Here is a 13,263-nt window from a genome sequence, read left to right as displayed (position 1 = left end):
CAATCAGGACTCCTTCAACATAATAGGCTGAGATACTTTTCTATATAAGCAGCCATTGAGGAAATGGGCTTTGCTTTCACTAGAACAGAGGTTCTCGAAAGAGACCCTATGCTATGGGAGAGCTCCTTCTTCATGGTGATATTTCACCTAGAGGAACCGCCGAGGATCGGGATCCAGGTCTCTTGTCTATTCATTTAGTCAGAAAGCTAGATCAAGAAAGGGTAGAAAAAGGAAGAGGAGAGGAAGGTTTGGATTATTCCTGACTTATTAGTAATGGTGACTCATTAACAGGGATTTGGCTTGCTCGTAAACTCTTTTCTCTCTTTCGTTTAGGAATTTGCGTATTCTAATTTCTTTTTAATTTATACATTCGATTTCGACATCGAATTAGACTCATCCAACGCGGAATGAATCGACTCAAGGACAAGAAGAAAGAATGGTGTCCCCCACCCTAAAACGGGATCAAATTTTGCATTTTAGTTTCCACCAATTTGCAATGCATCACGGCTCTGTTATTCACAAGTAATGTTACGGGTCAACCCCATTTGGATTCTCTCATGTTTCTAAAACAACATAACCGTTATATGCCCTCAGTTTGCATGTGGCACAGCACGTGTTAGTACGTTTTTTCCAGCCCATGTGCGTTTACTATTCAAATTTTATTTTATCTCATTATTTTTTCTTTTTGCATTTTATGATTGGGTTCTTTTTATATAAATTTGTTTTAAATGATGTTTAAATAACTATCTAATTTTTATTATTTTTTTTAATTCTATATTTCAATGTTTGGTTGATTTAAAATTAGACTTTATAATTTTTATTTTTGTTTTATTTTATATAAAGATATATTGGTCTCATTATACACACACACACACACATTCGAAATTAGATTTTTTTTCTATGAGATTATCCTGATCTTATTACCTAGATCACGAGTTTAACATGTTAATTTAAGTTGACTCATGTATTTTTTTTTTATTATTTTTTTCAATTTTATTTTTCAATATTTAATTGATTGAGAAAAGAAAGCGATGACAATAATATGAAAAAAAATATCTAAGAGCAAAAAGACAATGTTGTTTAATCTTTAGCCAATTAAACATGGAATAATGAAATAGGGTAAAACAAAATTGATATGAGCCAACATAGAAGACATGTAATTTGAACATTAAGGAGCGAGCTCTGACAAATTTATGTCTTAGGTCACGAGGTTAGGATAATTCGATAGAAAAGAAAATTAAAGAAAGCACAAAGTCATTTTATTTTTTTTAAAAATATCAAACGATGATATCATAAAAGAAAATAAGACAAGAAAAATATGTCAACCCTATTAATTTTTTAAACCTGTGACCTCGGTCATCATAGCAGAAGCATTGCACATGAAAAGATCATGAAACTTAATCCTTATAATCTGAAACGTTGAAAGATGAAATAAAAAAAATTACACAAAAAATCCAAAATAAAAAATAATAATTAAAAAAAAGGTTAAAATCAAATAAAAATTAAAGGGCAGCAACAAATTTGCAATCTAACTCTCAAATTGAAAAGAATAAAATAACAAAATGAAATAAAATCAAAAGAATAAGGATCAAAATAAAAAAAATATACACCATCAACTTGAATTGGAGAGCAAAATTAAAAACAATAATTTTTTTATAAAAAAATAAAAAAAAAGATAATAAACAAGAAAATCATTACCTCTTTTAGGTTATCCAATAATGTTATGGGTAAACCCCACTTGGATTCTCTCATATTTCTAAAAAAATATAACTATTATATTTGAAATCTTAATTAAATTCTGAACTTTTTTCCATTCTATTAAAAGAAACCTATTCGGTTTTAATTTAATGATTTGGATTGGGTGAGATAATACAAAAAAATAATAATTAAGGTAGCTCAATTGGGCCTTTAAACTATATCAGGTTGAATCTCTCAGCCTAACCAAGCTACTTTGAGCCAATTTGCAATAGCCTATAACTATAGTGAGACTCATCTATTTTACTATTTCAATAAATAGTTTTATTTCTTCATCTTCAATGAATAAAATATTTCAGGCTCTTCCATGAAACTCGTCAGTGAAAATTATTTCAGGTTTATTTTTGAATAATATTAATTTAGGCTTATCCTTGAATAGTATTGTTTTGAGTTTATTTGTGAAGCTCATTCACGAATAATGTTATTTCAAGCTTCTGTAAAACTCATCTACAAATAATATTTTTCAGCTTCATCTATAAATAGTACTATATCGAGCCTCACCTCACTTTCTCCCCCCCCCCCCCCTCTCCTCTTATTTTTCAAGCTACCACCACATCTAGCTCTGCAAGTTATGACTATAACTAGAGTTACTGCAATGGACAATTTCACCTTTCATGATGAGTTGCTCCAAATCTTTTCTAGATATTTTTCAAGGTAAATTATATATTCTTAAGTTGAAGAAGAGAGAGAGAATGGTTTCATCTCAACAACACTAAAAGACACTCTACTAATCTCTCTACATATAAACAATACAACTTTCATCCTTTTGATTTTCATGCTTGTCACTTTAGCATAAGAAACTTAATACCAACTTCAACACCGAAGCATCCCTAGAGACTTGTTTTGCAAGTACAATTCAGTCCAGAACTCAGTAAGGGAAAATCCATTTATGTGATATGTATGCTTGATCGAAGGCAGAGAATTTGTAAGGTCTGCTTGCTCGGAGTCTTGGTAATTGGCAAGCCAAGAAGCTCAAAACCTGTGTCTTTTGGCCAGTCATTAATGACATCTTGCCATTAGCGAAAAATGCTAAAACGGGAAACAAACTGTAACGAAATAAAATAAACTATGAGAAGATGATGTAACCATGTATATTTTACTTCTTGGGAGAGACAACAGCCTAACAGGTCACCTTTGATCTGCTTTGATCTAGTGCAAGCAAAAGAATAAATTGATCTACGCGGGGAACTAACAATAACAGTGCATCCAAAAGAAGAAGGGCATTTTGTAACATGCCGAAATGGATAGAACAAGGACCATTTACCATCATATAGGATGAAGAGCTCAAAGGCATGACAACACGCAAGAATGGTAACTTCATGTTAAATTTAATTCTGTCAAGAATGAGTGGTACAACATTAACTACAACTCAAATAAAGTATATCAATTGTTCTGTACAGAAACACAATGAATGAGTTAGAGAAATCATAACCAAACTGATATTCATATATCTAAAGCTTACAGTTAAATTTTCAAATGTACAGCTTACTGTTAAAAACATGCAGATTTTACACATCACTGGAACCATGAGGGAACTTTTGTCTCAGAAACCAACTTGATGTCAGTTTGCAATACCTTTAGCCATGAATCAACCTGAGGCAGGAGGAGGGAAGGGCTTGAAAATCAAATCACAACTTAATGATAATTATGAAAAAAAAAAGGCTCTCTTAAAATTTAAAAGTCGGGCATTAGAGTGGGAAAGAGATGGTTTCAGACACAAACTAAAGATAATCCCAACAAAACAACTTCGACAAGTTCTCACAAACAATCATCCAAATGTTATTCATTTGAAGCTGTAGACTATTTGGGGTCATTTGATGCTCTGGAAATATCAAAGCACCTTCAGGCGCACAATCTTTAAATGACAACTACGTGCATATGATTGACACACAAAGCACAGTAACAGCAACAAACAGAAGCAGGTCACTCAACTGCAGGCCATTCATATTCTGTACTGCCTCCCTAAAATTGTTTAGTACTTAATCATCAAACAAATAAGAAATGACATGACATCAAATAAAATGCCATCATGGTGGTATCAATAGAAGGTTCGTACGCAGACAAAGATTCAAGTTCACTGCAATCACCCCCCATCAATCAAACAGAGGGCAATACCAAAATATTGCACAAAAAGTTGCAGTAGGTCAAGCAACAACTTGTACCATTCACACACACACTGGTGATTGTCTGCGTTATGCGCCCACATTTGCAAATGCTTGTAAAAGTATTGGTTTAAATTAAGTAGAAACTATAATACATTGGCAACTATTGACCACATTGAATACTGTAAAGTGTATGAACAATACTGAAGTACCTGTACTTCGGAAACACTTGAGCACTCATATCTCAGACCTTGACGAGTTAAGATATATGAGGAATACAATGTCTCTTCATGCTCCCGTGTAAAGCTTGGCAGAGAGCCTACTTCAACAATATCGGCAAGTAGAGTGGAATCTTGAGGACTGAAATCTGCACAAGTGTCTTTCAATCAGCAAACAAATTTGAATGTGGATTTGAATAACAATTTCAGATTGCAAACTTAAATGGGATTTGAAATCCAAATAAATAAAAAGTGGCAGTGGCATCACCAACACAAGTGGAGCAGGTAAAAGCTGGGAACTTCAAAATTTCTATAGAGCATAATATTCCTGGACGAAGGATGTCTCCTGTGCTCATTTATCATCATTTATTGGCAAAAAAAGAAAACACAACCGGATGGATAATTAGAACATGCATTAAGGCCATAGGGAGCGCAAGGGTAGGGGTGGGTATTATTATGATAGCTGTCCTTCTCGATCATAATTGCAGATTTTGAGACATGAATCTTCACAGGCACTCTACAAAACCACATATGGCTAAATGCATGGGTACACTACAAATGAAACAAGGGAGATAAGTAAAACATCTGTTACCTGTGGACAACAAATAGAAGAAGATGCATGGTCCATTAAGGACAACAAAGCGAGGAAGCCAATCGTCCACATCAGCATCATCAAGTGGCGGCGGCTCCCCAGGTAGAGCTGTCCATCTCTGTAAAGGAGGGAGAACAGGAGGAAAAAACCTGTTACTGCTAGGTGCACAAAAGATTGCAGTAAGAACTGAAAAGAAAGTAACATAAGCAATTTGGAGAAATCCACTACAGTTCGGATGTACAAATAACCAGAGAACCGAGCAGAGCGCAGAACTTCATCAACATGTTCCAACCTGCACAGACAAAAGAAGTTACTGTTGTTAAGCAAAAATTAGTTTTGCTATAACCTAAAGCACAGTCTAAACTTATCAAAAATTAGAAACTAAGCATGCTGACTTTCATGTTTCTTTACATTGAGATTAAAGAGTGGAATTATAAAACATGGTTCAGCACTTGACAGTATATAATAAATTGGAGCAATAAAACATGCAAAATATGCAGTCCATCATGAGAGGAGCATGCGTACAAGTTCTTTTTATTGTGAAATCTTGAAGCTGAAATTCTTAAACAAAGTGGAAGATTGAGGACAACATCTCGGACAATATTTAGGCTTAAAACTAAATTTTAATTACAGCTGAACCCGACTTCATCACTTGTCTGGGTTCAATTATGCTGGTCACTGCCAATTATATAAGTAAAGATTTGTTATTTGCTAGCAAAATCTCTCATTAGTTTTAAATTCCAGGATCAAGTTTCCCTTACTGAGCTTTCAAGTGAGCTTCCCTCTCTTCTAAATATGCAAGTTCTGATCGAAGTGATTCTAACTCTGTGACGGATAACTTGACCTGCAAATAAAAATACAATGTGGTGATTAGGACCATATAAACCTCAAAATAATCGATAAGCATGCTAGAAAGGGTTGTTCCATAAACCTTTTCCTGACCATCAGCGCTAGAACCCCATGACAGCCTCTGTAGGTTAAACAAATTCAGCATGAATGCAGCACTTAGTTTTCTTCCAGACCAGAAACGACTATTTGAGCTATTCTAAATCAGAAAAAGAAACAGAATCAAAACAAATTTCACCAGTCATTCTCTTCGCCGTTTCCTTTTCTTCAAGGAAAAAATAAGTACCTGGATGAATTATCAATTCTGGGCCGTTGGATAGATGAAGTTATGTTTTGAGGAGTGTCCTCACTAGAAGTTGATACTTGAAAGTGATCAGGGACTACATTCAACCTCCCAGGAATATCATCCATGAGGCTATATGTTCACTTGAAGAAGATGGTACAAGCCCTATAGCATGAAAAAACAGATCAAAATGAGAGATAATCCCACTTGAGCAGACAATAAATTATAAAAAATTCAGCACATAAAAACCAATCCCTCCAATCATTGCATAACTGAATACGCTTTAAAAGCTTAGACTATATATTGCCAAGGGGTAGTACATAAATTATCATATAGGAAACTAAAAAACCACCAAAAAACTCAAAGGACAGACAAGTTTTATGACCAACGACTAAATTTTCAGCAAATCTAAAAATTAAATGAAGCATTCTTGCAATGGATGCATTCCAATGGAAATCTATAAAATAAAAGCTATCCAAACAAACTAAACACAAAAACAGGCAATCCCATAAATTCTTCTCCATTAAGCGCTTAGAAAGAAGCCTAATTAACATCAGATCACCAATATCAAAAAGTTGTTGGGATTTTCCAGATAGCACAAAGCTCCATTGAGATCACAACAATTTCTAAACTAAAATCAACAACTAACTCACACCATCAGATCAAAATGAAAAAAGCAACCAACCCACCACCCATCAAGTCAAACTCAAAGAATCTAATCAAATCTCATAACAAAAAATTCTTTTGAAACAAAAACAGAACTTAGTTACATAGCCACATAAAAAGGAAAGGAATTTCTTGATTGTCAAACAGATAAGATGATAATTTAAGTATAGATGATTAAAGACAAAGTGGCGTACTTTACTAACCGTATGTATGTCAATGTCTATTGTAGAAACTATAAAGAGACTTTTTTTGGTTTCTCTTTATTATAGAGAGAGAAAGATTAGTGGATGTTGTTGTGTCGTGTTGTGCTTCTTCTTCCTTGAGTTCACGGAAAGTGGTTTGACCCACCAACAAAGTATTTATGCAGCATCATGACTGGCGGGTATAGTGGTTTTCTAGTTGGGTGAACTTCATTTTTGTCCTTGCAATTTACCAAAATTCCACTTCAATCTCTATATTTTTAAATTTATCAATATCATCCTTTTGTGTTCCAGAAAGTTTCGATATTACACAAAACCATTAAAAAGCCCCTTTTTATGAGGTTTTGGAGGTTTTTATTTTTTCAAGGGATTTGAGAGAGAAAAAAAGATAACAAAAATATGAAAAAAAGTGAGCTTTTTTTAATAATTGTTGTTACAAAATGGGAACTTCTTAAAAATTATAAGGGTGATATTGATAAATTTCAAAAAGTAGGAATAGAAGTTTAATATTGATGAATATAAGGACAAAAACATATTTGATAAACTAATTTGATTGTTTTGATGAATTGTTATAAAAAAATAAATTTAAAAAATAAAATAATATTATTTTAATATATTTATAAATATAAAATATTTTAAAAATTAATAATGACTACAACACCAAATACTATATTTATGCTATAGGTATTATTGGCCATGGCCCAGGAATGTGGAAGGTTCCTGTGTCCTTCCCTCTTCTTGTTTTTTTTCCTTAAAAAGGACACAACCTTCTATTTTCTGTCCTTGACTCCTTGTTGAAATAAGGATTTAAGATCCGATGACCCTATGGATAAACATGATTTAAACAGCTGCGATAGAATAATAATTATGAAGGTTTCATATTTGTTCGCTACTCTCTCTCTCTCTCTCTCTATTTTTTTTTCCACACAGCAAAAAGTAGAGAGAATAAACTATTCAGTTTGCTTTCAGAATTCTGTGCACTAACATGAGTCTAAGATTTAAAATATTAAAAAACCTAATGGAGAAGGCGAAACTACCATGCAAGCAACACATTAACAAAAGCTAATCGTGTGGAGGTTTTACAGTAATTCTACAAGTAGATTATTGTATATTGCTATAATGAAATTATTATTTTTGAGTATATTAAATTTAAGTCTTTAAGGATTTTTTGTTTTTTTCTCTGGTTTAGTGATCAATAAAAGATTTTTTAAGGGTGTATCTGTTTTTAAAAAAATTTTAACATAGTAAAATACTCTTTTACCTAGATTAATCATTTTGTTTTTTTCAAAGTAAAATTACTAATTTACCCATATAACAAAAAAATAGATTACCTTTGAAAGGGTGTTTTGAACATTTTTTTCTACTTCAAATTTTAAAACATCCTTTCTTCATAAGTTGCTTTAATATTCCTCCTCTTAGTTTCAATGACATTGCTAACGCAGCAATTCTATCTGCTGGAACAAGGGAAGAATTACAGCAGAAATGTGATCAGAGACATCATGGAGCTGTGTCTAATTCATCTTTGAATTACTATTTTCCTTCCCCCATTTTTAAGTTGCTCTATGGTTTGGGTACAGTGGTGCATCGTGACTTTGATAGGACTAGCCGGGATGTCTCAAGTTCTTCTTCTTTTAAATGCAACTGATATGTTGACAAGCATGATCATTGGTTCAGGCAGGAAATTTCTGGAGCGGCCATGGCCACTTCCTTTGAAGGCTGGAGTACAAGGAAGCACAGAATCTGGTGGCATGTTTCTCAGACCAACCCAACAATTTCGAAGTTATAGTTTGAATGAAAGATGAAATGAGAGAGGCTACTGCTATTCAAGACTTCAAGACAAACGGGGTAAATTGTGTGGATGACATAAATTTAATAGCAGTTATTTTAGAACATGACTTGTTCTGATTGGAAAAATGAATATTTTACATTCTTTTTAATCTGCAACAAAATCCTGTTCTCTTATTTGTGATTTAAAAAAGTCCTGCAATGCTTTGAACAAGATTGATTTGATGTTTCACTCATAGAACAATAACTTCACGCGCGTGGAAAGAAATTTGATGATGTTAAAAGAATTATTGGCGAAGGAGAGAATGCAAAAGCCTAACGAGGAACTTCTAAGATTATGGATCAGTTGCCATAGAAAAAAAAGAGCGATTCCACATTGATAGACCTCAAAAATAGAGGATTTTTCTTTCCATGACTAATCATCCTTACAAAGTGAAGATCAATAGATACAGTCATCCAGCATACAGGTTTAGAAACAGCAGTTCCTTGACAACCATGTACATGACGCAGGCCACCCATCCTCCATACCAGTGGACGCTCCCAACAAGGGTCACTGAGAAAATAACTAGAGCACAAGAATTTGTGCATTTCAATCCTCGTCACGCAGAAAATTGCTTCTGCGTGATAATTGGGCTGCGACACTGTCAAAATCTTTAAACTATAAAACTGGGTCGTCGGATCAAAACCAGGGAAGCATGCTTCATGGTGCGGAAACAGAAAGCATGGCAGGGCAGCAAACAAACATAGAACTAAAGTGAAAGAAGAGCAACTTGTGTCATTTCCATAATAAAATGAACGAACTGTGAAAAATAACAATATTCTCAATGTGGAAAGAGAAAGACACACCTGGCTTAAATTTGACAACCAGACTCAACTGACACAGACATTACTCTCTTATTTGCCACATAAGATTTATCTGAAAAAAGTAAGTCAGCACACTTGGTGCCGTCCGATTCTAAATCTGCAGTACCACTAAGAGAATGATCATCACTGGATTTGTTAGAATTGATGAGTGACGTAGCTGCTTACCAAGATAGTTTCTTGATAGTAGAGACCTTGTCAGCAGATACATCTACCGGCTATAACCTTTACAAGCATCCATCTCTACTGCATGGGAGGTTGTACTTGGTTCCCCTGGTACTTCCAAACTACTCGCAGGATTCATCTTCCTTCTTAAAAACTGTAGCAAAAGGAACTTCCACTTCCTGCATGGAAATTGGTATCACTGATTTCACCTGAGAACTTCGAACTGCCCCTAGTGCGTCATGCCCATAAGAAATTGGGACAGCCTTCCTTGAGTTATCCTGGTTAGGAAGTGAAAAGGTTTTTGCCTTTTTCTCTTAATTTGAGAGTGGAACAAACTCCAGGTTCTCCACACCACACAACGGTGCCTTTTCTTTGTTACCCAATAAGGAAAGGAGGGTAGCCCACATTTCTTGTAAAAGAACATCACCTTCTACAGGTTACTCATCTTTAGATGATAAAAAAGTTGGAGCACTATCTAAGCAATACCCAGGACTACAAGTCACCATGAAAAGCATTAAGAAACATGGAAAATTCCAAAATGGAAGTTTCTCAAGTGCTAAATTACCTAAGGTATCATCTGTGAGCCCTTGGATGCATAAAGAATACTAACCGAAATACAAGCAGAAACATAGTGAAATATCATATATTATCATTATCCCAAACTAATCACGAATTATATATCATTCTGGACATGTGGATTAACTTGAAAACAGAATTATTTATGGCAGTAGAAAAGGAAGCATGAGAACCATTGTTAGAGATCTTCAATCCGGCTTTTATGAAACTCCGGAAAAAAAATGAGATGAACTATTTAAGTTAACAGTTCAAACAGAAAAGTGAAATTGGACTCTCGAAGTTCAATGGTGAATCTGAGAACTCTGCATTGTGAGAGGGAGAGGGGTATGATTGTATGAAGAATGTGATGGAGACTTGTCAAGCTTGGTGGCTGAGGTTGTTGACAGAGAAGATTCTATCAAAACCTCTGCTTCCGAGAATCGCCGGAGAGCTACACCGATATTTCTAAGAGAGTTAATGTAAGAGACATGAGCTGCTGCAAGATGGTACCTCGAATCGATTGCTTGCTCTATGAATTTCCTCTGTTCCTGACGTAGAGCTAAAGGTTCAATTTTGTCTACTTTGGAGCTCTCAGAACCCATTTTTGAGCGAAAATATTAAGACAAGGTTCATTAAATTAACTCCATTTCTCAAGCCTGTCAACAGAAAATTCTTCAAATGAGGCAATGGCTTCCACAAAAACCAAACTTTGCACTGGAAATTTAACAGTACCTAAAATACCCCACTTGGAGAAATCCAAGAAGGTAAGGAAATGAAAGAAACAAAGAGAATATGAAAAAGCTAAAACCTTTCACCTCAAAACCACACACCTTGGTCAAGAAACAGAACAGACTTTTCCAAGCCACAAGAACATAAAAGGGTTTTTTCTCCTCAGTTATTTCCCTCATTCGCTCAAAACCACACTTATTTCCAGAGCAATCACTTGACCGATTTCCCTCTTTATATTTTTCTTCCAAACATCTCTTCTCCCTTCCATCATCCTCTCTTTGCCTCCTACCCTTGTTCCTAAAGCCCCTATCAACAATGTCGCTGTACTTATCCCAACAATTTCCATCCTTGGCACGTTTACACCCCGATAACACTCGCCCTATTGTCATCAGTCATCACCCCTTCTATCATCTAAACATTTACTGCCCTTCGTCAATAAAAAATTAACAAAGACCACGGCACACCTTTCTTTTTCGTAAACACATTAATTAACTAGACAATTAGCCACTTAGTATCTCTCACTGATTATCATCAAGAGAATCATTGTGTCTTGAATTTGAACAAATAAAAAGAAACCCATCTTTGCAATTCCATAAAAGTTAAAAGATCAGTAAAAAAAGAGGGTTCATTTAAAAAAAAAATCGCACTCCAAAAATTACAATTAGCAATGAAAAATTATTTTAGCTACCTTACTTACCCTCACATCACTGCTTCCTTTGAGGCGTCGTTTCTGCATCATCTCTTGTCTTTCTCTCTCGCCTTCACGTCCTTATCGTCTCGAGAAGAGATAGTTGTTTCGTTTCTAGCAAAGAGAAATCGATGAATATGGAATGGAGGGGAGAGTGACAGTTGTGTAAAAGTGAAATGGAGGGAAATTGATTTTGTTTTGCTTTTCAATTAAAATAATAGTAAAAGCAAGACATTGCCCCTTCGAGTTTCCAAGCCTTAGGCCCAGCCTCAAGCAGATCAAAATGGTGCTTAAATTATCTCATGGGCTTGCCCTATAAGTTCCCTCTACTTGTTGGGCCCAGTAAAAAATAGCAATAAGAATTAAGAAAAGTTTTTTTTTCTTTTTCTTTACAGGAGCCATGATGAGTCACACAATACAATAGTAACATAAATAGATTAGTGACAAGCATTGAGTGACAGGACAGGAGGACTATCCATCAATATAGCATTTGTGGCTAAGATTAGAGGAGAAGGCCCCTCCTCCTTTCACTCTTCAAGGCTGGCGTCTGTAATACCAAACTATGGCTTCTTCCATCACCCTTCAAAGTACTCTACTTAGGTCCAGCTTTCTAGGTCAAAACAACTTCCCCAATCATCCTCACAAACCATACTCTTTGATCCCCAAAGAACATAGGTTGAAAATAAAAACATGTGCCAAATTCGACCTTTTTGAGATCTTGGGAGGCAGAGGGCTCTGCAATGGAGAAAAAGGCGTGCAACAAGAGCTACAGAGAAACATTGAAGAGGAGGCACCATCAGCTGCTGGTGAAGAGGAGTATTCAGGTAACTTGGAAATATCAAGTGTGCCGGAAGATGGTTTCGAAAAGGAGCTGATGGGATTAACAGGGGGCTTTCCTGGTGGAGAGAAGGGATTGGAAAAATTCATCGAGGAAAACCCACCTCCAAAGAAACAATCAGCTGCGAAGCTTACAATCACAAACAAGCCAAAACCACCAGAATTGCCACTGTTGTTGCCTGGTATGATTGCCATTGTGAAGAACCCAAATAACCCATTTTACATGTACACTGGCATTGTTCAGCGAATCACTGATGGAAAAGCTGGGGTTATCTTTGAAGGAGGAAACTGGGATCGGTTAGTGACTTTCCGCCTGGAAGAGCTGGAGCGTAGGGAGAAGGGCCCTCCAGGCAAAAATCCCAGGTCCGCGATAATTGAAGAATTCTATGGAACCGAATCATAATCGACCACCTGGTTGCATTTTCCTGTTGCAAATAATGTTTGTTCATCTGCTTTATGTATGTGCCAGTTCCAGTTTAGACAGAGCAATAAACTCCATTTTAAAAAAAATTCCACGCCATGAAGGATCAATTAAGTACGTGTGCGCCAAGAAAACTTTAATTACATTGAAAACTCAATTAGTGATTGTTCTGTTTTTGTTGTCTTGTCCCCTTTCTGCCTCGTGAATCAAATAAAACACATGCACCCACTTGATCATAGTTGCGAAACTCAGTCATGTCCTTGCATATACATATAAAAATTCAGAAATAGAAAAGAATTAATCCTTGCATGCTTTAGGAATGGAAATAAAATCGAATTAGATTAAGTATCTTATGTTAACACATCGTACCTGATAAAACAGTCGTGTCCACGTGGAATTCCCTATTCCTTTTTATCGCTTTACATATAAAAATAATATTATTCTCATTTCACAACTTGTTAATCCATTTCTTGTAACATTGGTTCAATCAAGGTAATGAATGACATGTACAAATTTTCTATGTTAAAGTAATTCAGATCAAATATAAAAGGAGGCTAGAA

The 13,263-nt window shown here is 35.2% G+C and overlaps 2 protein-coding genes across 5 annotated transcripts; one reads left to right on the top strand and one right to left on the bottom strand.

Moving 5' to 3' along the window:
* Positions 1-3,060: 3,060 nt before the first annotated feature.
* LOC133678896 (uncharacterized) lies at positions 3,061-6,802 on the bottom strand. Of its 4 annotated transcripts, none has more exons than XM_062101418.1 (8): positions 6,657-6,802; positions 5,800-5,961; positions 5,599-5,707; positions 5,429-5,511; positions 4,896-4,959; positions 4,668-4,785; positions 4,070-4,224; positions 3,061-3,348 (listed from the first exon to the last, which is right to left on the bottom strand). In XM_062101418.1, the coding sequence occupies exons 2-8, from the start codon at positions 5,922-5,924 to the stop codon at positions 3,271-3,273; spliced, it is 732 nt and encodes a 243-aa protein (XP_061957402.1). In that variant the 5' UTR covers positions 5,925-5,961; positions 6,657-6,802; the 3' UTR covers positions 3,061-3,270. The 4 variants fall into 4 exon arrangements, 3 of the variants coding, with proteins under 3 accessions (XP_061957402.1, XP_061957394.1, XP_061957408.1); XM_062101410.1 differs by having other exon boundaries at positions 6,666-6,802; XM_062101424.1 differs by lacking the exon at positions 6,657-6,802 and adding an exon at positions 6,559-6,623.
* A 5,088-nt stretch (positions 6,803-11,890) lies between these two features.
* LOC133688104 (NAD(P)H-quinone oxidoreductase subunit S, chloroplastic) lies at positions 11,891-12,941 on the top strand. The gene has a single exon (XM_062107496.1). The coding sequence runs from the start codon at positions 12,008-12,010 to the stop codon at positions 12,683-12,685; it is 678 nt and encodes a 225-aa protein (XP_061963480.1). The 5' UTR covers positions 11,891-12,007; the 3' UTR covers positions 12,686-12,941.
* The last annotated feature ends 322 nt before the right edge of the window (positions 12,942-13,263 follow it).

The sequence above is a fragment of the Populus nigra genome, chromosome 1 (genome assembly GCF_951802175.1).
Source record: "Populus nigra chromosome 1, ddPopNigr1.1, whole genome shotgun sequence".
NCBI classification, from domain to species: Eukaryota; Viridiplantae; Streptophyta; class Magnoliopsida; order Malpighiales; family Salicaceae; genus Populus; species Populus nigra.
This window is presented reverse-complemented; position numbering and strand designations above follow the sequence as displayed.